Genomic DNA, 24534 nt, shown 5'->3' on the forward strand with positions numbered 1-24534 from the left:
CTAACCTGCCCTAGTCAATACAAGTGTATACTGCCTGCACTGACAAAATGTTCTTGATGCACAGAGCAAAGTCCAGGTAATAATCACCACATACACATGAGATGGTGAGAGCCTGGCAGCCAAAACAGGGATGGAGACCACCAGGGATTGAGAACAGCACACCCTGGGATGGGGAACACCATGGCCTGGGGATTGAGAACATCACAGACTGGGATGGGGGAACACTATGGCCTGGGGATTGAGAACATCACAGACTGGGATGGGGAACACCATGGCCCAGGGTGTGACCTGGGCTGTGCTTTCTCTGGAGCTGAGGACCCTGCACACACCAAGGGGATAGTTCTGTTCCCAGTCAGGCTGTGGGGACACCCATGGGGACACTCAAGTGGCACTCAGGTGGCCCAGAGATGCTGAGCAGCTCACTCGAGGGCAAGTGCCCTACATGGGAGCTGCTGTAGCAGAGGTGTGCAGGTCTCACTGCAGCAACATCCAAATTTCAGCCAGACTCAGTCAGACTTTGTGCCCTCACCCAGCACAAACCCAGAACCTTGTTTAGGGCAGGGTCACTTTTAAAACATTGTCCAGGTACAAAACATCCTGGCAGAAGCCTTTTCATCAAGAGGTGAGCAGTTATCCTGAAGTCAGACTTGGCAGGAAAAAATATGTCATTACTAAACACAAGCTCTTGTATAGCAAATATGAAATAACATAAAACCCACAACCACCTCTGGAATAAATACGTTCCTCAACAAGTAAAGCAAAATCCAAGTTAAGCTCCAGATTTCCAAATCAGAGCTCAGGTTTCCAAACCTGCAACTCAGAAGACCAGCACAAAGGGTCTCAGCCAGGCAGCAGCTGCAGAAGACCTGGTGGGAGAGAGGAAAATCCCCACCCAGCCACGACCCTCAGCACTTCCCAATCCCACCGTGCAAGCTCTTGGTGAGAAGAGCAGGGACGCAGGATGGATGCCTGGGGTGGTTTTTAAAGGTTTCCTGACATTTTACCTGCCCAGACCAGGGCAGTCTCCCTTGTACCTGACAAAGGCGAGCAAAGTTGAGCCTGTTTCGTCTTCCTCCTAATCCTATCTCACAGCAGGAAAACTTCAAGTTGGTGAACCAAAACCACTTCTCTAAATTGGTGTTTCTGCCCAGTTACGAACTGAAAGCAGCACAATGCCCAAAGGCAGAGCCCAGGAGGAGGACACACGGTGGGCACTGCAGCAGGAGCCTCCAGCACGGGCTCTTCCCTCCTGCCAGCGGGACTGGGGAAGGTCCCTGGTGTACAAATCCCCCAGTCCAGCACCCACACCTGCAGCAGCACAGAGAGGGTGTGCCAGGGGCTCTCAGAGCAATTGAATTATCTCCAGTGGAACTGCAGCGCTGGCCAAAGAGACAAAGTTTAAATCGTAGCAAGGTGCAAGCGCCTGGGAATGTAATATTGCTGATAAATGGCCAGATGACATGTGCTGTTACACAATCTAAGGTGCAATTTGGGCCATGACAATAGTCCCTGGAGTTTCCATTTCCAAACAGGGCGCTCGGCTCAATCCAATCCGTGTCACAGCAGCTTGGCTGAGGTGAGTAAGGAGAGCTCATCTGTGCCATTACATGGGGGCAAGGAACAGGAGAGGAGGAGCGGCTGGAAAACAAAAATTAAGGGGAGAAAAAGAGAGACTGGAGAATCCCAGAGTGCAGGGACCTGCACAGGGCAGGTGAACAAGCAGAGCCCACACCTGGTAGGGTTTGTACCTGGGCAGTGTCTGTACCTGAGCAGTGCCTGTACCTGGGCAGTGTCTGTACCTGAGCAGTGTCTGTACCTGGGCAGTGTCTGTACCTGAGCAGTGCTCACACCTGGGCAGTGTCTGTACCTGAGCAGTGTCTGTACCTGAGCAGTGCCTGTACCTGAGCAGTGTCTGTACCTGAGCAGTGCCTGTACCTGGGCAGTGTCTTGTACCTGGGCAGTGTCTGTACCTGAGCAGTGCCTGTACCTGAGCAGTGGTCTGTACCTGAGCAGTGTCTGTACCTGAGCAGTGTCTGTACCTGAGGCAGTGCCTGTACCTGGGCAGTGTCTGTACCTGGGCAGTGCCTGTACCTGGGCAGTGCCTGTACCTGAGCAGTGTCTGTACCTAAGCAGTGCCTGTACCTGGGCAGTGCCTGTACCTGAGCAGTGTCTGTACCTGAGCAGTGTCTGTACCTGGGCAGTGTCTGTACCTGAGCAGTGCCCACACCTGAGCAGTGCCTGTACCTGAGCAGTGTCTGTACCTGGGCAGTGCCTGTACCTGGGCAGTGTCTGTACCTGAGCAGTGTCTGTACCTGAGCAGTGCCTGTACCTGAGCAGTGTCTGTACCTGAGCAGTGTCTGTACCTGGTCAGTGTCTGTACCTGGGCAGTGCCTGTACCTGGGCAGTGTCTGTACCTGAGCAGTGTCTGTACCTGGGCAGTGCCTGTACCTGAGCAGTGTCTGTACCTGGGGCAGTGCCTGTACCTGGGCAGTGCCTGTACCTGAGCAGTGCTCACACCTGGGCAGTGCCTGTACCTGAGCAGTGTCTGTACCTGAGCAGTGCTCACACCTGAGCAGTGCCTGTACCTGAGCAGTGTCTGTACCTGAGCAGTGTCTGTACCAGAGCAGTGTCTGTACCTGAGCAGTGTCTGTACCTGGGCAGTGCCTGTACCTGGGCAGTGCCTGTACCTGGGCAGTGCCTGTACCAGAGCAGTGTCTGTACCTGGGCAGTGCCTGTACCTGGGCAGTGCCTGTACCTGAGCAGTGTCTGTACCTGAGCAGTGCCTGTACCTGAGCAGTGTCTGTACCTGGGCAGTGTCCTGTACCTGAGCAGTGTCTGTACCTGGGCAGTGCTCACACCTGAGCAGTGCCTGTACCTGGGCAGTGTCTGTACCTGGGCAGTGTCTGTACCTGGGCAGTGCCTGTACCTGGGCAGTGTCTGTACCTGAGCAGTGCCTGTACCTGAGCAGTGTCTGTACCTGGGCAGTGCTCACACCTGGGCAGTGTCTGTACCTGGGCAGTGTCTGTACCTGAGCAGTGCCTGTACCTGAGCAGTGCCCACACCTGGCAGTGTCTGTACCTGAGCAGTGTCTGTACCTGGGCAGTGCCTGTACCTGGGCAGTGCCTGTACCTGAGCAGTGTCTGTACCTGAGCAGTGTCTGTACCTGGGCAGTGTCTGTACCTGGGCAGTGTCTGTACCTGGGCAATGTCTGTACCTGGGCAGTGTCTGTACCTGAGCAGTGTCTGTACCTGAGCAGTGTCTTTACCTGGGCAGTGCTCACACCTGGGCAGTGCCTGTACCTGGGCAGTGTCTGTACCTGAGCAGTGTCTGTACCTGGGCAGTGCCTGTACCTGGGCAGTGTCTGTACCTGGGCAGTGTCTGTACCTGGGCACTGTCTGTACCTGGGCAGTGTCTGTACCTGGGCAGTGCCCACACCTGGGCAGTGTCTGTACCTGAGCAGTGCCTGTACCTGGGCAGTGCCCACACCTGGGCAGTGTCTGTACCTGGGCAGTGTCTGTACCTGGGCAGTGCCCACACCTGGGCAGTGTCTGTACCTGGGCAGTGTCTGTACCTGGGCAGTGCCTGTACCTGGGCAGTGTCTGTACCTGGGCAGTGTCTGTACCTGAGCAGTGTCTGTACCTGGGCAGTGCCTGTACCTGAGCAGTGCTCACACCTGGGCAGTGCCTGTACCTGGGCAGTGTCTGTACCTGAGCAGTGTCTGTACCTGGGCAGTGCCTGTACCTGGGCAGTGTCTGTACCTGGGCAGTGTCTGTACCTGGGCACTGTCTGTACCTGGGCAGTGCCCACACCTGGTCAGTGCCCACACCTGAGCACTGCCACAGGTCCCCTGGTGCAGGAGCCTGGCTCCAGCTCCACATTTCGGTGTTTCTTCAGCAACCAAATGATTATACTGTAATCATGATGACACTGCTCCTGGGTACAGCAAACAGCACGATCATTAAAAAATTCATTTCAAAATCTTCCTGGAAGCTAATAAATTTTACAGCAGTTTCAATCCTTTCTCATTGCAACAAAGAAAAGCTTAGTTCCAGACAAATTAGAAGTAAATTGATTGCCTTAGGGGAATCTATTCAAATATCACTTTTCCATGTTAGAAATCTCTTCCTGAAACAAGAAGAGGAAAACCAGGGAGAGCCAGCACGGGAGCAATGTGGAAAAGCAAATCATTAAATCTCAGTTCGTGAAACTGAGGGGCGGGGGGGGATCAAACTTAAAATAAAATGCAAATGTCTCACTGGGGTGCGGGTCCAACATTTGTGACAGAATTTATGAATAATAAATATGAATAAATAGTAAACACGAAGGGATCAAACACTGCTGTGGATGTTTACTCATGGTTAGCCATCTTTCATGGACAATGCACAACTGCATTATTTAACACTCCTCTTCCAGCTACTTGGGGGTTTCTTTTCAACTCCAGCACCTTCATTTTCTCAGGAGTGTATGCACAAGGTGCAAGGCTCGTCCCCCAGCCCCTGTGCAGCACCCAGCACCCCCAGCACACCAGTGCAGCCCCAGCTGGAGTGGCTGTTCCCAGCTCAGGGGCAGGGATCCACCACACTGCACTCCAGATAAAATAATAAGCTCCAGCAAAATACAAACAGTCCCAGCCATGGCTCATCATTCGCTTGTAAATTAAGACTCTGCACCTCTCCCTTATCTCCTCTAATAGCATAATATCAGGAAACAAGAGGTGGGGGATAGTGTATTACATTTCTGACCTATGGGCTTTACAGAGCCTTCCTCGCCTTTCCTAATAAGAAATCTCCAGTCAATGCAGCAATGTAATCCTGGCGTGGTTTCCCCTGCACAATGCTCAGAGGATACTAATAACCAGGGACAGTGACAAATGCTCTTTCCTGCAACAAGAAGCCTTTCTTTTCCTCTCTCTCACCATTATTTGGGATTTATGCAAGCTAAAAATGCTGTATTTTTAATCCTGGATTGTCTGTCCCAACACAGAAGGTCAACAGTGCTTGGACAAAGCACTGGAATTATTTTAATGAAATGAGGGCTGTTATTTAGATTAATTTATTGGGCAATTGCTGGTAAGGACCCATGGTTGCATGCAGCTCATGGGCAGTGCTTCTGGAATGGTCAGAGAGGACTCCCAGTGATTTACACCGGCCAAGAGCTGGTCTGTTCACCTCTCCCCTGCTCTGCATTGCCATTAATAAAAAACTCCCTCTCTTCTGCAGAAGTGTCCGTGTTTCCTGAACGAGGAAGGAGGGACAGACAGACACAGATGCCTGGCCAGCTGCCAGCCCAGGGCACGGACAGACCTGATGGATTCTCTCTGATGCCCTGGGCATGAGAAGCAGGCTGTGGGAAGGAGGTGAGTACCAGAAGCAGGAGGAGCTGGAGTGTGGGTATGCCATGCATTGCAGTCAGACCCAGAAGGTATTATGGGCTGGAATGCAATTTAATGCTGGCTGCTCCCCTTTATCCGGGACCGAAGGCCAATCCCCACCTCATTCACAGGCAGAATTAATTCCCTTTCAGAAGGCCGGCGGAACACACCATTTAAACTCCAATTAATCCTGTCCTTAAGTGGTCTGTGGAGCTCGTGCTGGCCCCTGAGCAGCGGGGATTTCACCTCTGGAAGTGCACTGCTCCTGCCTGCACCCAGGGCTCATTAGCATCCTAACTGCTCTGGGATGTGGGATCCAGCCCTGGGAGAGGGGAGCACTCTGGGCTCTCATGGAGCTCTTCCATCCTGCTCCATTACTGCTCACAACTCATGGGCACCACTCCCATTAATGCAGAATACAAGCCCTGACTTCATTACTGGAATTCAATTTCATTAGCACTGGATACAGAGGGATTGTCCTAAATACACTCTTCCTTATACTTTTTTCATGTTAATGTAACCATTTGAGTATATTATACCCTGCAGAGATGGAAGCATTTCTAGTCTGTTTAAACACATTTCCCACAATTGGGAGCAAAACTTTGTCTCCGTTTATGCCTCTGACACCAGCTGCCTTCCATTTAATGGGGCTTTAGTCGCTAAAACAAATTAATCCAAAGGTTACTGTTCTCTGCTATTGTCATAGACGAAGCAAATTCACATATTCTGTCAGGGTAAGGCAGCACCAGCCAGGCAGACACATTCCAACAGCAGCAATAAATCAAATTATTACTCTGTCCTATTCAAAACCAGGCATCGGTCAGAAAACGGCAACTCAACGATTCTGATAAAAAACCAACAAAGCAGAAATTACAGTTGGGGGAGATAAGAAGCAGTTCCTGCATGTCTGTACTGGGCACACTCCCAGAGCACATCCCTGTCCTCGCCTTGGGGGGCTCGTGGTTAATGTCTTACTTCAACCATCACCTCCCCTGGCCAGGAAAAACCAGAACAGCCCACCCTGACGCTGTTCCCACAGGGATGGGAAGGCCAGGGTGCCATGGGGAGGCTGCCTGCCCCTCCTCCTGCCCCCCTCCCAGCACTGCTCCCCCTTCCCTGCGAGCTTTCTGGTGGCTCCACACAACAAGTGAGAAATAAAGGAGCTGAGGTTATAAACGCTGATACATAATTTACTCCTATTATCAAGATTAAACACATCTTTGCATGCTTAGCATAAAACAACCGCCTTTCCCCAGATTTCTCAAGGACATGCATAAACTTCATTATTATCTAAATAATCAAAAGAGTATTTCAATAGAATATTTAACTGTCTGCCTACTGGAAACTCACAGCCTTAATCTAACACTGATCCTCTGTTGTCCTTCATGTAAATATTGTTGGGACGTCAGCCAAAGCCTAGGGAAGTGAGCTTCATCTTGGTGGATGGGAATCTCTCGTGTCAGATACAGTCAGCCTGACTAATGAGACCTCCAGCTTGCCAAAACCTACAGCCTCGCTGTCTGTTCCAGCCATTGAACGCGCTCAGAAACCCAGTGGCACCAGCCCAGCAGTCTACAGATCCCAATCAACTATCAATAGCTTAAGTGTAAGTGATTGTGTATGAAGTACGAGCCAAATGTGTTTCCTTTTTCAGTTTTAGGACCTTCAGTATTGTTATTGCACCAGTAATGCTTGCACGGAATTAATCATAGACGTACCCACAAGGCAAAACATTATGAGAAGCTCTTTGTACTTCCTAAAAGTGTGCAGCTCTGAGGAGTGGAGGGAGCTGGAAGGCTTCCCAGCACGATGGGGCGTTCCCCAGCATCAAGAGAGAGCTGGGGAATTTTACGCCTTTTCTCAAAAAACCGAGATATTGGTTGCTGGCCATCTCTCATCATGACATTGACCTCTCATGCCTCCACCCTGGAGCTCAGCATTATCCCCTCCCTGGTGCTCTGCTTTAAGTCTTTCTCAGATGACCACGGGGGTTTTTCTGTGCTGGTGGATCTTCACTGAAGTACAGGGATGCACCACGATGAGATGTTTGCCATGGGGGTGGGTGCATCAGAAATCCCACAGGGACAAAAGCTGCTCTACACTGTCCAGCACCCAAGAGTGCCTGAGCCAGCACCAGGACTCACAGGGACTCTCCTGTTCTCTCTACAGAGCTCCAGCAAGGGAGAATGGCAGTGCCAGGGAAATGCCAGCTGTGGGTTACACTGGCCCCAGGACCAACACAGAGATGATAGAATTGCCAGAGTCTGAGAATCTGATCCATTTAATAGGACAAAACTTAATTCTGGCAATTAAGTTTACCTTCATTAATGCAGAGGGCAGACAAACATGCATGTAAAACTACTGTAAGGTCAATAGTTAAATGTAAAACCTCATTACAAGCTTGGGGAAATGACTTTACCTATGAGTCATGGACAAGCTCGATTGCAGCAATCCAGTTGGGGTCCCCTCCTGTCCCACCCCATCCCCTGCTGGCCCCACAACCATGGGGGTGAGAGGGAGAACGAGCCTGGAATATGTCTGGAGTTGTTGCAGAGCCACAGAGAGATCACTGAACAACAGGAATGGAAAATAACTGTATTTTCCTGACTTGCACAAGCACTGCAGCAGCTCCACAGCCCCAGCCCTCCCAGCCAAGCCTTGGGCACCTGGGCAGTGCCCCTGAGTCCTGCCTGGGGCTGCACACCTCCCTGGGACGGTCCCACACAGCCCCTGCTGTGGCTCAGCACAGAGGTGCAGTCCCTGCTGCCCAGGATGGGCTGCTCCAGCTCTGCCCCAGCTGCTGCCAGCACAGCCTCCCAGGATTTCTGCCTTCCCGAGGCACATTCCTGCAGCACTGCCCCGAGGTCAGGCTGGATTGTGTTGGCTCCTGGCCCCAGTTCACAGGGCTGTCAGCTAAATTGCACCACAGCATCCTTTCTCCCAGTGATGGTGTTACAGACAGACAGAGCCCAGCTGGATTTTCAAAACCTAAGCACTTTGCAACACTGACAGGCAGGAAAAAAAACAACCACCAACCCACAACCCTCTTAGTCTGAGCAGGTTTTATCTGGAAATACCCAAAGCTAGTCAGTGTAAGACCCCACAAAGCCATTCCTCCTGAACCACTTTCCTGACCAAACCTTTTAAGTGTCACTGGGAAACAAAGAGCCAGAGGTACCTGGTTAGTCTAGTCCCCACCACATCCTCAACACCCCCTTGCTCAGAGGGACACAGCAGGGCTGGAATAACTGATGGAATTGGTGCTTTCAGACAGAGCTAGCACAAGAGAAAAGTTCACTACCCTGGAGCTCAGCACGGGGCTGCAGCCACAGAGAGGATGGGGCTGAGCCACCAGCCAGGGATGCACCATGAGGAGTGGGTTCACCCCAAAGCCAGGCTGGAATCACCCCAGCAGCCAGGGATGCACCATGAGGAGTGGGTTCACCCCAAAGCCAGGCTGGAATCACCCCAGCAGCCAGGGATGCACCACCAGGAGTGGGCTCACCCCAAAGCCAGGCTGGAATCACCCCAGCAGCCAGGGATGCACCATGAGGAGTGGGCTCACCCCAACCCCAGGCTGGAATCACCCCAGCAGCCAGGGATGCATCATGAGGAGTGGGCTCACCCCAAAGCCAGGCTGGAATCACCCCAGCAGCCAAGGATGCACCATGAGGAGTGGGCTCACCCCAAAGCCAGGCTGGAATCACCCCAGCAGCCAGAGATGCACCACGAGGAGTGGGCTCACCCCAAAGCCAGGCTGGAATCACCCCAGCAGCCAGGGATGCACCACCAGGAGTGGGCTCACCCCAAAGCCAGGCTGGAATCACCCCAGCAGCCAGGGATGCACCACCAGGAGTGGGCTCACCCCAAAGCCAGGTTGGAATCACCCCAGCAGCCAGGGATGCACCACCAGGAGTGGGCTCACCCCAAAGCCAGGCTGGCATCACCCCAGCAGCCAGGGATTCACCATGAGGAGTGGGCTCACCCCAAAGCCAGGCTGGAATCACTCCAGTAGCCAGGGATGCACCAGGAGGAGTGGGCTCACCCCAAAGCCAGGCTGTAATCACCCTGAGGAGGAGGATGCAGAGGATGCAGGCAGCACAGTCCTGCAGCAATGCCTCTCCTCAGGGACCCACCCTGGCTGCAGCACTCATGTGATGCTGCCTCTCTGCTGCTGCACGCTCGCCTCACTGCTGAAACACTTCCACATGCAGCCTGCATTAGAATTAAAAAACCATTAAACCTCGGGAAGGAAAAACTTTGACAGGATGCGTAATATACTAAGTATAATTAATTAAATTGGATGAGGCACTGGGGGACGAGAGAAGAGTGGATGGAGACTGTTCTTGGAAAAGGGATGGCAATGCACTGATGTTCAGTGTGTGCCACTAAAAACCAGCTTGGAAGAGGCGAGGATGAGCGACAGGGGCTCTGAGAGATGGCACCAGCCAGTTGGGCACCTCGGATGGGCAGCAAAAGAGGAGATAGCGTGAAATGAGGCCAATTAGAGCCCTCAGAAAATTATAACCAGGGTGGAACAGGCACGAGAGAGATGGAAAAGCAGAAAGGGTAGTAGGTTGGTAAAGAGCTGTGCCCTACCAGTGACAGCCTCCTCCAGAGCTGCTCTCACCCACCCCAGCAGGGCACAGACACCAGAGCACCTTCACCAACCAGCTCCAGGCTCCTCGGGGCTGCCACAGCCAGAGGGGATTCATCCTGGAATGCATCTGGCTCTCTGTGGGATTATTCTTCAGCTATTTGTAACTCCAGGTGCAGTTCCTCAGCGTGGGTAGCACCCTGCTGCATCCCTCCATCCCCTCAGGGGGGTGGGAGCAGCAGCCAAACACGGGGCCAGGGTGGGAGCATCAAAGGCAGCCCCAGCCAGCACAGCAGGCACAACATGATGAGACAGGCACAGTCTGGCTGTTCAGCAGGACAAAGTTTTAACAGGCTTAACAGCAGCATCAGCACTGATCATTAGGCAATTACAACTGCTGAAAGTTGACAAAGCACCAGGACCAAATGAATTATCTCCCCAAATCCTGCAGGCAGGAGCATGGAAAAGAGGAAAGTCATTGTCAACAGCCTCTGATAGCTCACTGGGTGCAGAGCAGTAACTAAAAACTAGAGGGCTGTTCATTTACTTGCTGTTTTGAGAGATGAAAGGGAAAGGCCAGGAAATGAGATCTTCAAAAATATTCTCATCACTCAGGGAGTGGTGGGAGGGAAGGTCCTGGAAACACTGATAGAGCCAGGATTGCTCAGCGCCTGGGGACATCTGATTCAGAGGAAGGGACTGCGTGTGTTTGGAAAGAGAAGGCAGATTTTGGCTGGGGGAGTTGGCTCCTGAATCATCCCCAGCCTGACTTGCTCAGTTCTGCACATTCCTGCACAGCCCCAGCCAAGGGACAGTCGTGAGCTCTTCTCCAAACCCCACAGCCCCAGGGATGTGCAGAACCAATGGTGATCCCTGTCCTGCTCCCTGCACAGCCCAGGCTGCTCAGCCCTTCACACTGTGCTCCTCAAGCCCAGCCCTGTCACACTGTGCTCAGCCCTTCACACTGTGCTCCTCAAGCCCATCCCTGTCACACTGTGCTCCTCAATCCCAGGCTGTCACACTGTGCTCCTCAAACCCATCCCTGTCACACTGTGCTCCTCCAGCCCATCCCGGTCACACTGTGCTCCTCAAGCTCAGCCTGTCACACTGTGCTCCTCAAGCCCATCCCTGTCACACTGTGCTCCTCCAGCCCATCCCTGTCACACTGTGCTCAGCCCTGTCACACTGTGCTCCTCAAGCCCAGCCTGTCACACTGTGCTCCTCCAGCCCATCCCGGTCACACTGTGCTCCTCAAGCTCAGCCTGTCACACTGTGCTCCTCAAGCTCAGCCCTGTCACACTGTGCTCAGCCCTGTCACACTGTGCTCCTCAATCCCATCCCTGTCACACTGTGCTCCTCAAGCTCAGCCTGTCACACTGTGCTCCTCCAGCCCATCCCTGTCACACTGTGCTCCTCAAACCCATCCCTGTCACACTGTGCTCCTCAAGCCCAGCCTGTCACACTGTGCTCCTCAAGCCCATCCCTGTCACACTGTGCTCCTCAAGCTCAGCCTGTCACACTGCTCCTCAAGCTCAGCCTGTCACACTGTGCTCCTCAAGCCCATCCCTGTCACACTGTGCCCAAGCTCAGCCCTGTCACACTGTGCTCCTCAAGCCCATCCCTGTCACACTGTGCTCCTCAAGCCCATCCCTGTCACACTGTGCTCATCCCTGTCACACTGTGCTCCTCAAGCTCAGCCCTGTCACACTGCGCTCCTCAAGCCCAGCCTGTCACACTGTGCTCCTCAAGCCCAGCCTGTCACACTGTGCTCCTCAAGCCCATCCCTGTCACACTGCTCCTCAAGCTCAGCCCTTCACTCTCAGTGACGAGGCACACTTTCCCAAAAAACATGCAAATGTGATTTAAAGACTCTAAGTGATACAGAATATATCACATCCCTTGGGAACCTGTTCCAGGGGGTAATTATTCTAATTCCTAAAATCATGCATCTCATTTGCAGCTGGAATTTTCCAAGGCAAACCTCCCTCTCCCCAGGCTCTCTCTTGCTCTCTGAATTAGGGAGATGCTCAGCAGCAGGGATCTCTTCCCCCAGCTCACTCCTGAGCACAGGCTTAGCTGACCAGTGTCTCCAGCACATCTCCTGGGATGCCACCTCTCTCGGGCCCTATTTCAAGCCCAGTGGGCTCAGCTGAAAGAATCCTGGTGGATTCAAAAGGCTTTGAGTGAGGTCCTGAATCTCCAGACACGTGTTTGCAGGGTGAAAGCCAATTTGTTCACCTACACCCAGAAGCTCCTGAACAGTGTCCAGGCTGCCAGGGGAAATGTTTGCACTGACAAGGCTTCTCCTCTCCATCTGCTGCCACAGCTCGGTGGTCCCTGCAAGTGAGGCTGCCCAAAGAAGGGCTTGTGTGGATTTCTGCAGTGAATTAATTTAACATACCCACCCAGCAACAATGGAGGGAGACTGACAAAGCAGAGGTCAGGCAGTGAGGGAATTGCAGGTAAAATTGATAATTTTAATTACTTGTCTTCATTAAGATGAGGTTTCTGGATCCTACACTCATGACTAATGGGTCAAAATATTTGCATGAGTGAATGAACTTCCAGTAAAGGGAGGAACAGACACAGAATTTTTTTTTATTTTACAGGGGGTTTTTCCACCACATCATGCAGAGAATTCCCAGAACCCAGCAGCGTACCAGAGGAGAGCAATCCATAGGTGCAAGATAAACATTTTTATGAGGCACAGAAGAGCCCAGAAAATACATGACAAGGTGGAAGTAAGTGACAAACGAGGTAAAACATGGGTTATACTCGACTTGTTTGTGTCTCCTTGGCACTTGAATGAGTTGCAGTACAAGCATCAGGGCTACCTGTGCTCCTGACAGCACTGAAAGGAAACAAAAGTTTGGAACAAGCCAAACACATTCAATTTGCCTGAATAATTTAGGCTGCTGAGTTATCATGTGCTTCATGGGCTGTCATCGAGAAAAGCTGTGCTGCATAGGAAAGGTCTGTAAATCAATGCATCTGAGGGACCAGAACTCATCAGAGAGCAGCTGCAGAAGCACTGCCTGTCAGAACAGATGCAGGACATGGAAGTCACTGGGTGAGCCCTGCAAAGAATCAGCACTGCCCCAGGACACACAGAGGGACATCCTGCACACACAACTCCCTCTCAAATGTGCTGCTGAGCAGTGGCAGTGGCACAAACAACAAATAAAGGGGCCACAGGAGAGCTGGAAGGGACTTTTGACAAGGGTGTGGAGTGAAGGGCAAGGGGGAATAGCTGCAGACTCACAGGTTGGGTAAGACTGTAGGAATTAATTCTTTACTGCCCAGAGAAGCTGAGGGTGCCTCACTCCTGGAAGTGTCCAAGGCCAGGTTGGATGGGATTCTGAGAGCCATGGGATAGTGGAAGGTGTCCCTGCCTTGTAGGGGGTTGGAAGGAGATGATCCTTAAGGTCCTTTTCAACCCAAACCATTCGATGATGATGGATTGATAAAAACAGAGAGCAAAAACCAAATCAAAGTAGTCCAGTACACACACAGTAACCTTCCAGGACACACCTCAGAGTGCCTGACCCTCCTCAGAGGTATTTATACCCTCCAATAATGCAGCTACTGTTCCCACAAAACTCCTTCTGCGGCAGCTCCTGAATTACCATGAACAGTTTTAACTTCAGGTTTCTCGCCAAATTCCCCTTCCCACACAAGAGCTGCCCCTTTGTAACTTCTCACCAAGCTGTACCTAATCCAGGATCTCAGGTAGGTGGGTTGAGACAGTTCTTACCCCAGGGCAGAGCCCGAGGCTCCTCACCTGCTTTGGGAGCCTTTGCCATCTGAAGGAGCAGACTGGGAACGAACCCGAGCACTGAGCTCACACCAGCTCCTCCTCTGCCTCATCTCCAAAGCACATCTCCCAAAGCAGTCAGAGGAAATCAAGTGCTCGACCTATTTTGGTTTGCAGGAGATGAGGACACCCACCTCCCTTGGCTTCTCACAAAAATTCCCAACCGGCGCTCCTCGCTCTTTCATTTTTCACATGAAACAGGGCAGGAACAACCACAAAAGCTGCTCTCTCCAGCACCCAGCACAGCCAAGCTTTCTCCCCCAGGAAGTGCCAGAAGCTCCTGCCTTTCACCCCCACCAGCTGCAGGTCCTCAGCACCCACAGGACGTGGCAGCCCGTGTCCCTGTCCCCTGTCACTGTCCCCACTCCTCCATCCCTGCGTGCCAGGGCGGCTCCACGGCGCTTCCCCAGGGTGCAGGGGAGCATCTGTGGTGAAATCTCACCAAATGATCCAAGATAGCTTTCTCCAGCTGGGACTGATTGAATATAGCCTGGGCACCGGATGATGTGGGAAATCAGTCGTAGCCGAGCACAAATTGCATGCACAGAGGTAATTACTGCAGCACAAGGTTGGTAGCACCACTACCCACATGACAGTGTATCTCAGCAATTTTCATTTCCTATTGCTTCCATTCAGAGAGGGGCTTTTCATCTCTTTTTTCCTTTTTTTTTTTCCCTGTGGTTCAATTTATACTCCTTTTCCTGATGCTAACCCAGGATTTCTTTGGGATAAAGCTCTGGTTTCACTACAACCACACACCCAAATATCCCCTATTTGTGAGACCCAGACCTGCAGGCTCACCCAGCTCCCTGCCCTGCCCCAGGTGTGAGTGTCACTGCCCAAAGGTGAGGTGACACCTCTGTCACCTGCCCCACGTGCCAGCAGCTCCAGCCAGCTGTGGATGCTGGCAATGAAACACAACGTGCTGGTAGCCAATGCAGCCAGTTACAAAGCAAGCTGCTCTTCACACTTGAAAAAGGGTGAAATGCAATAAGAAAAACGGCACAAAAAGGGTTTCTGCTGAAAATAAAAACACTAAGAGAGCTAATGCTGGGAGTGGGGAAACTGATCCCTGCCATTACAGATCTCAAAAATAGGGGCCACCACTATGTGTACTGTGATTATACACATCGTGACTAACACAGATCTGTAATAACATAAAGAACTGCTCTAAAGAACTTATTTTCCAATCAGACACAGGGGTTAAACGCAGGATGGAAGGGGAAATGACTGTGCAAAGGCAGCACAGAGGCAGGCAGAGCCTGGCACAGCCCATGCTCCTGCTCCCCTGCCCGCCCGCTCCCCACGTACCTGCACTGGGAGGAAAGGCTGCCAAACTTCTTAATAATTCTGTGACCCATTTAAAACCATCTAGTCTCACATTCATATATGCTGTAAGAGAAATAAAATATAGCACTCACGAGTTTTGAGTGGCAGCACTTCCCTCAAGACAGATAAAAGCTGCGAGTTCTCTTTGCTGTTTGGTGCCAATTATTACAGAGTTTTGACTTATATATTATTACATAGATCATTTAGTAAAACAACCTACATACAAACCCCAGTGGTTGTGTCTCCCTGCAGCAGACATCTGCAGGAACTGGAGCAGCTCAGACACTCACCCACATCCCCAAATTTTGGAGATGGGTGGGTTCCCTCCCCTGCACCCAGGGGCGACCAGCCCCTGCCTCCCCAGCCTAATTAACAAAGGTCCAGATGATTTATCATTATCACACATAGCAATGTGATTGCAGCACGTTTTGGAGGGAGAAACAAGAGGCACCCAGCTAGTGGCAGCCCCTCTGGAGATGCTGTTCACACCTGAACCCCCTGGGTCTCACCCTTGCCCTGCAGAGCCGGGGTCACTGCACTGCCTGCGCTGATTATTCCTTTAATAAAGGGCCCTGTATTTTCCAGAGGCTGCAAAATTGATGTGGGTTGCCATGGCAAGTACACACTTTCCCATTTAGCAGAATAATAGGCAGCTTTGTATAATTCACTGATTTCAGATGATTTCTCACCCCAAGTGCAAGTCGCTCAAGTTACATAAGTCACCTGTTGTTTAGTCAATCTGGCAATTTTAATTGGAATAAATTTTTATGATTCCTCTTTGCAACACTTAGAGCAGCTCTGCCACCAGAATGCTGAGATGTCTGTAAATTATACGGGCCCCAATCACATCTTTTTTTGCTGTTTTAATTACAGTAACATTGCAGCATTAATCATGTAAGCCTCTGTTAAACAAGTAACATTCATCCTCTATCATAATTAAAAAGAAAGGCCAAGCAAACAGGAGCTCTGGAGTTTACCATATTTTCCCTGAAAATTATATTTTAGCTGAAGAGTTTCACAAACAGTAGTTTTACTCGGCTCTAATTAGTGTTGTGAAGGAAACACCAAAGGTTAATAAGAGATGGTTAGTTTGTAATGCAAGTTTGCCAGTGCCAGCCCCAGCAGTTCAGTCTGTTTTCAGAGTCATTAACGATGTGGATTGATTGCAGGAGGAGATTGGGAAGTGCTGCCTTGCTGTGTTAGCAGAAGGTTTGGTTTTATTCATATACCTTCCCTACTGTTAGATCTGATGGCCATTACCTTGACCACTTTGCAGTCTCGACTGCTGTGAGAAGGAAAGTGTTAAAGGTTTCCTCAGAAGTTACTGGCACAGGGAAAAGAGGCCATGTGAGCCTTTTTTTTGACTTGTTTATAAGGCAAAAGGAAGCTGCAAGCTTGCCTGGACTGTTTATTTATCTGAAAACATCTTAAAATATCTTAAATATCTTAAAATATCTTCAAATCTCTTAAAATCCAAGTATTGGGTAGGGGCTCTGGAAAAGAGGCTTGGAAGAGGCAGGGTTAGAACAATCCCATCTTCAGCTGAATCCTGAGACAAAGATCTTCTCTGCAAAGGTTCTCCTTGGGCTGGAGTTTAGGAACAGTTAACAAAGCCAAGCAGAAAGAGAAGCTGAACTTCCCTAATCTGAAATACCTCTTCTTCATATCTCCAATAAATTGCTCTCCAGTCACCCAGTAAAAATATGGGTAAGCAATGACTGCATTTGACAAAATCTCATTAAAAAGTACAATAAAACAGTAGAAACTCTCCAAATTTCTGGGCTGATCATTCATCCATTACAAACCTACACAACAGGGCATGGATTCAAGTTTTAATTTTCCTCTCCAAGTTGCCAAAATGTTCACATCTGGTGAGTGTTCTCTGTGCTTAGGGGAAAAAACTTGAGCATCTAAAGGTCGTAACTGCCGTGACCCTGAATGGAGCAACTCCAGTGATGAAGACTCTGCAAGAACATCTTTGAAGGGACCTGAAAGCTGAAGGAAGAGTGCCAGGAATGTGGGATATAGGACAATGCTTCTTATGCAAACAGAGGAGGCTGCACATCTGTTTGTCATTGAGTTCTGCTGCTGCACAGAGGGGTTGGCTGCACTCACTGCTCCGGAGATGAGTTCAGTGTCACCCCTGCCCTCCGTCCCCTTCCAGCAAGGACTGTGCTCAGAGTGACTGAGAAACCAAGGGAGAGCAGCACCAGGGGTGTGTGTGTGTGCCAGCCAGCAAATCCCTGCATGGATTAAAGCTCCTGGATTAGAGATGTGAGCGCTGCCCTGCTCTGCTGTGACGTGGAGCTGCAGGGAGCTGAGCTCACCTGGGCTGTGCCCAGCTCTGCCTGCCCACACCAGCCTCTGCAGAAGGAGCTCAGCTACATCAGTGGTCTCACAGAAGGAATTATGCCCCTCCACCAGGAAATGTCAGCTTAGGGGGGGATGGAGAGAGAGCAGACAAAAGCATCAGTAACCTCCAGAGCTGGCTGCTCACCACACAATCATTTACAAGGGTGGGAATCATGAGACAATCAACTCCTCTTCCAAAGACCAGCTTACCCACTCGTCAGGAAAATCCTTCTCAGGGTTCCAAAGCACTGTGAGGAGCTGATTGCTCCCTCCAGGCTGGCCCCTGCAGGAGCACCACCGAGCTCTCTGAGGCTGCCTCACCACAGCAATAATCCAGAAATCAGAGGAGCTGTAATAATTGACACTGCCCTGTAAAGAAAGCTTACAGCATTTATCCATCTTAAGGGATGTGCTGTCACTCACACATGAATGCTACCCTTTATGTCTTGTGCTGCATATATGAATAGAAGGAAGTAGGTACTTTTATTAATTTGTGGAAACTTCCAGAGGAATGCAGCCTCCAAAGCCCCAGAATATGTCACTCAGGTCTTTATGTACATGCAGCTCTACAGAAAGGCTTTTCTGCACAGTGAAAGGGGGCTGTAGGTAGAATGACTGCTGGAAATCAGCTTACAAAAAAATCAACACTTTCTAATACCTGTGTTTGCCTCCAGTTAATACCATTAGTCATGTTCTCAATTCACAACTGAAATACACCCAGATACTATGGAGATGAGCATAAGAACCAATTGGAATATTCCAGATAAAACCTGAGCCCCTAAATGATGATACCTCTGAATAATGTGGGATGCAACCAGCAAGAAAACTTTCAGTGAATATCCCGGGCCCATTTCTCCCTTTACATCCAAATCTTATTGCTATACTGTGATAGTATAAAGAAGACTTAACATAACTATTTAAATATAACCCATTTCTATTCAAAGAACCCTTCATCTTGCTGGAGTTTATGGGACTCAGACACAATTAAATCTCCCCTGTGAGCAAAGTGACACAGATGTGGAAATGTATGCGGGATCAGGTCTTTGCAGATGACATTTCACGTGAGCCTTTACTGCTGATCTGGCACCAGAAAAGTGGAAGTGATGCTTTTAGAAGCAATTCTCTGTAGAGATCCATTACTGACATTGCTTTAAAACCCTCTCATTCTGATTTTAAAGCTTTTTTTCACTATTTTATGGCTGTGGTGACTATTTCTAACATTGCCTTTTTTTATGATTAGTGTGTGCTTATTATTTTCGTGTTTTCTATTTTTATTTTTATCTAAACAGTGAATCACTGCTTCATTGGACCAATGATTTGCTTTCTATAATTGATGGCTAATATACTGGCCAGCACTGGGAATTAAGATAAGTGTGAAATCTGTTGCTTCTAACATTAAAAACTGATATTTGAAATATTTCCTTTCTGATTTTTATGCTGCCAAGAGCTCCTACGAGTTACAGAGTGTGAGAATGGCTCTCGCTCAAGGCAAGGTGAAAAAGGCACTAGAATACATTTAAGCAGATCTAGGTGCTTGTGCACATCCACACAAAGAAAACAAGCCAAACCTGCACAAACACTGTGACTGAGAGAGGGCAAAGGGATTTAAAGAAAAAAGTACCAGTATGAGCAAAACCAAGGGGGGAATAGCTACCTGAATCACAAAACAGAGTATCCAGCCTCAAAGATGCTAATTCGGGTCCTGGGGGATCTAATCAACCTCTTTGTTGAAGTAAAGATAAAACTTTTTGACAGCAAACGCTTTCTGATAAAATGGAATTTTCAATTACCCTGTGAAACATCTGGTCCACGCTGCCATTTCCAGGAACACCAGCACCACAGTGTGCAGTGCTGGAAAACATTTCCTGCTGAGATCTCCCCGTGCTGCTGGGAGGAACAGGTGTCAGGGGGCTCTGAGCCTGACAGCAGAGCTCCCACCAATGTCACCACCCCACAAATGTCACCACACCACATCCACAGGGCAGCACCAACACTCCAGCTCCTCCTGGAAACCAGGGCTTCCTCCAGGGCTGCACTTCCAGTCAGGACCTGGAGAAAATTCCAATTTCACTTGCCAGGACACGAAGGGGTTTAACCCCATCCTCCAGCAGACTCCTCCAGCCATCCCAAAACACCGCGGAGATCCAGGAGCCGCTCAAAAACAACCCTCTCCCAAAGAAATCCATCTGGAAGCTGAGCTGAGGAGGTGGTGAGGGAGGGAGTTTGTGCAGACAAACTTCCAGCAGTGCTGAGCAGCTCCACAAATAAACAAACAACGCCACAGCAGCCAGGGAACGTGGAAGGTGGAACGGCACCCGTGCCCGCCTCCCTCTGCAGCCCATTTGGTGGCAATTAGCAAGAGAAGCAAAACAATCCTGGGCTGTAATGAACTCCAAATTGGGTACATATTAGAGCAATTAAAGCCATCTTTTCATCAGATGAATTTATAATCAATAATTAAGATCCTGAGGTAAAGAGGGACTGGGCAGAAGTCCTGCTCCCAAAATACGCGAGGTGGCTGAGCTCCAGGCAGTATTTCTGATGACCTGCTGCTACCCACTAAAGCTCAACACTCTCCATGCTGTGGTTTGCCACTTTTCTGGAAATCCAGGTCACTCCCAAAGGAGGAGAAAGGGCTCCTGCCAGCAGGACTGGCAGCTGGTGTCACTCCCACCCAAGAGTGGCACCAGGAAAGCGAGACACCAGCACTCCCTGGGGCTCCCTGAGCACTGACCACTGTGCCACTGCTTTAAACAAAGGAACTTGGACCCATCCAAGCCTACCCCCCTCTGCAGGAAATGCAGCATCTCAGGAGGCAAAGGCTGGCCAGAGAGGTGCACACTGACCACCCTGAGGGATCACCCTCTACTGCCCAGCCACAAGGAATTCTCCAACCAGTGCTGCCTGGGCAGACCCAGGGTTACCCACGGAGCAGATAAAGACTCACAAACCACTGGGACAGCCTGAGAGCTGGGCACTCATGAAGGACTCGTGTCTCAGGCTGAGGTCCATGCCCAGCAGAGAGTGGCCAGGGGGAGCCACGCCAGGCTGCCAGCCAGGAGATCACCACCACCAACAAGAAAACTCCAAAAACTTCCCCACCGTATTTCTCTGAGATGCAGCTTGGGCAGGGACAACAAGCAAAAGCAAAGCATGGGTACAAGAGCTGCCAGCTCTCTTCAGACAAGGACTGTGTTTGGAGCAGTAGTCAGCCAACAGTTCTGCACATCCTTGTCAATCAGTTTCTTGTGTTTCCTTCCCACCCTGCCACTCTGCCCCAAAATCAGGTAAAAACTGCCAAACCAAAACCATCACTTTGATCATGTGGGAACTGCTGTTATCACCATCATCTCAGCTCCTTGATTTTCCTGATTATTTTCTGCAGCTCCTGTTTGACAAATCAGCTCAGCCAACACTGTCTTTAACCTTTTTTCCAAGCTCCTGTGATAGCAGCCACTCACTTCCCTGCCTGTGCTGCTCCTCTCAAAGCTCCACCAGCTCCCTGATAACCTCCCAGGGTTACCCTGAGCTCTTCACACAGGACAGGGGGGTCCCACAGGATGACAGAGCTGGCTGTGGCACACCTGCCTGCAGGTGCAGCTGGATGGCAGTGCAGCACTGGCATGCTGTTTTCCCCCAAAAATAAACAGACCCAGGAGCACCAGCGCCCTTGGCCACTGCAGGACCAGGAGACACACCTGCCTTCAGGAGGCACCTTCTGGAAACACACCTGATTTTTGGGGTGTGTTTTACATGCAGTGAGGAGCTCGTGCTACAATGGACTGAACCATATTTACTTTATTCACTCCTCTGATGAGCTCTGCCTCCAACTCAGCGTCTTTAACTATTTGCATTGTTATCAGAGCAGCACGCAGGACTTATCAGAAATGTAATCCCTGTAAAACCCTTCCTGCAGTCCACCGAGATTGGGTTTTTTTGCTGAAGAAATGTGACAAAAAATTAACAGATGTTGCTCAGACCATTCACCAGGATGGGAATCAATTATGAACGTTTTTGCTTCTACAGTCATCCCTTACTACAAATGTATCTGAGGAAACCCTCTCCTGATCGAAATGAAAAAGCATTTCTTTGTAATAGAAGAATAATAAATGATAGCTATCAGCCTGCATTCTCTGACACAGTGCTGGTCCGTGGAGAATTAAACTGCCACTGTACAGTTATATAAATGTTTAATTTTTTTCATCTTTGGCCACAGTAGGGTTGTCTGGAAATACATTATCGCTGCGGATGCCATCCCTCTCCAATTAGTGTGGCTGGCAGCGTGGAATGTGTAGGTGACCTCTGTGTCCCCTCCTCGTGGAGTCTTACAGGGTTAACTACGACCATTTAGCAGACTCTACAGAGAATTATACAGAGATCAGATTCTCTCCAGAAAAATCCCGCACTCGGAGGCGCAGATGGCAAGAACTCTCTCTCCCCCGTTTGACTTTTTTATGACAGCACAACAAAGGCTTTTAATGATGTTTACCATGAATTGAATTAAACAGCTGAAGACCAGTTCATAATCACAGCATTTTGTTTTCATATCCTTAAGTCTTTTAGCAGTGGGGCTTCCAGTTGAGCCTCAGCTACAGCTTATCTCAAGAAATAGCCAAGTGCCCCGAGGCTCCCCCGGCCGAGCACCAAACCGCACTCAGGCTCCCTAATGAAAAAGACAGGATGTTTGCATAGGATGTTTGCATCCCTCAGACATAAAAGCGACATTCATGCCCCAGTACAAACGACACTTGGGCTCAGCTGAACTCCTCTGACTTCCTTCCTCTAGCTAAAACCAGTGTGATTTCAGAGCAGGGCAGGGACACGGGGACGGTAAGAGCTGAAAGCTGCCGCCTATGCAGGAAAAAAGATGCAAACCCTCACCCACTGGCCAGAGCTAATCCCTTGTGGGATGCCTAATTGCTGCATGCTCTGCTGACCTTTGGGAAGGTTGCCTGAGAGCTCCAGAGCTGGGAAGGATCTCTGGGAAGGACACACACCATCGGTGCTCGGGGGACAGGGACCAGCCCTGGGCACAGCACAGCACAGCACCTCTAATTCCTGCCCCAATCCCAGCTCCAGCACTCACCCACTGCCAGGCAGATGCTCAGCTGGGTTTTCTACCTGTGAATAGAGGCCAACCCCAACTGCTGGCTCACCTGACAGGCGTGGCATGAAGGTTAACTCATCCCTACCCAGCACTGTGACGACGCACCGCGTTATCCCCAGAAGCACCAAGGTCCCCACTGCACACCCAGCAGGGCAGCACCAGGTGGGATTTGGGGGGCAGTGGGCACCCCCAGGCTGCAGCAGTGGCTCACCTTGCTCAGGGCCCTGGGAGCCCATGGAGGGCACGCTGGTGTTGAGCACGTCGTTGACGGCCGTGTCGCAGTAGAGGCCCCGCTGCACGTCGTGCTCGCTGTCTGTCTGGTCACTCTCCTCATGGCCACTGTCCTTCAGACTGTTCCCCTCCAAGTCCTTGAACGTGGAGCTGCTGGGGAAACACAGCTGTCACTTACTGGGTGGGACAAGGTGGCTCTGGACACCCTGAGGTGCTTGCAGCCAGACCTGCAAGGATGGGGGTCCCTCCACAGCCCCCAGTGATGCTGGCCAGCAATGAAGATTTGAAATAAAATTTTAAAAATCCACATTAAATGAGCTGTTCCTACAACTTGGCTCTCCCAAGTTGTACTGCCCCATACTGAAGATACACAAGATCTAAACCCCATTTTTTTAGGTTACAAGCCAAATCCTAATCACTTAAAGCTTAGAAACAAAAGTCTTCCTGGAAACAGGAATGTCTTTTAATCGTGATGATGCATTCTTATTTTTAAAAATAAACCAGTGACTCTGGGTCCAAGTTCATGCAGCTTTAAGGAAATCTGATACACAGTCCAACATCCTTGACAGCCTCTGCAAGCACAGCCACTGCTGGGAGGACCAAGGACTGAGCTGCTCCCAGATTTCCCCCGAGGTTGAGCAGCCCCAACACCCCCTGGAACGCAGCCCCAGGCCAGAGGGATGGAAGAAGGGCTGCTCCTATGAAACAGGCTGAGAGAGCTGGGATTGCTCATCCTGGACAATGCTCTGGAAGACCCTAGAGCCCCTTACTAAAGGGAACTTATAAAAAGGAGCAACTTTTTACATGGGCAGATAGTGACAGGACATACAAAGAAGAGGAATGTGACTTTTTACAAGGCAGATAGGTCACAGGGCAAGAAGGAATGGTTTTAAACTGGAAGAGAGATGAGATTTAGCAATAAGAAAGAAATTTCCTGTGAGAATGATGAGGCCCTGGCACAGGTTGCCCAGAGCAGGAAGTGTCCCCATCCCTGGAATTTCCAAAGCCAGGCTGGATGGGGTTTGGAGCAATTTGGGATAGTGGGAAGTGTCCCTGCCCATGGCAGGGGGTTGGACCTGGGTGATCTTTAATGTCCCTTCCAACCCAAACCAGTCAGGTGAGTCCATGAAGAGCTGCATTTCTGCATTTGGGACCCAACCCCCTGAGAGGGGCCATGCCCAGGCTGCTGTGAGCAGCAGGGACACCTTGAGACACACCTGCCCCAGGTGGCACAGCCTCAGGTGTCCCTGGGGACACCCACCCTGTGCTCCTTCCACACCCAGCCTTGTCAAGGAAACCTGCACTCCTTGGGAGGATCCACCTGCACCCACGTCTCCAAACTCCCCACTGGCTGGTTTGGAGTGAAAGCTCAGGGAAAGGCATGGCCTGGGCTTCAAAGCCCCAAAGAGCTGGAGATTTTCATTACTTTGAAAAGCCCTTTTGTGTCTCCACGGAAACCAAGCAGACCACCTACCATCTGATGCTCTGCAAAAGCTCACGAGGGGAGAGCTCTGAAATACATATAAATTGGTAAACCTTCAAACATTACCTTTTAAATAAAGATGTCCTTATTGAAGCCACTGACTTGATTCCAGGTGACATCAAAGATTTTTAAGTTAAGAAAGCACTACAAATCTACAATTCATTTGTGTGTGTGTAGATGAGCAAGAGAGGCAGGCAGACAACACAGGAAAAGTACAAATAGATTAATTAAGTGCTGGATTTGAGAAGAT

At 50.3% G+C, this 24534-nt stretch overlaps 1 protein-coding gene across 1 annotated transcript in view; it reads right to left on the reverse strand.

Annotated features, from left to right (window-relative positions):
* Window positions 1-24534, reverse strand: part of PCDH19 (protocadherin 19) — a 63627-nt gene that overhangs the window by 7507 nt on the left and 31586 nt on the right. Inside the window, 1 exon segment of the mRNA XM_033072414.1 lies at window positions 22782-22956. Coding sequence (XP_032928305.1) covers window positions 22782-22956 — 175 coding nt within the window.

Source organism: Catharus ustulatus, chromosome 14, assembly GCF_009819885.2.
Source record: "Catharus ustulatus isolate bCatUst1 chromosome 14, bCatUst1.pri.v2, whole genome shotgun sequence".
NCBI lineage: Eukaryota > Metazoa > Chordata > Aves > Passeriformes > Turdidae > Catharus > Catharus ustulatus.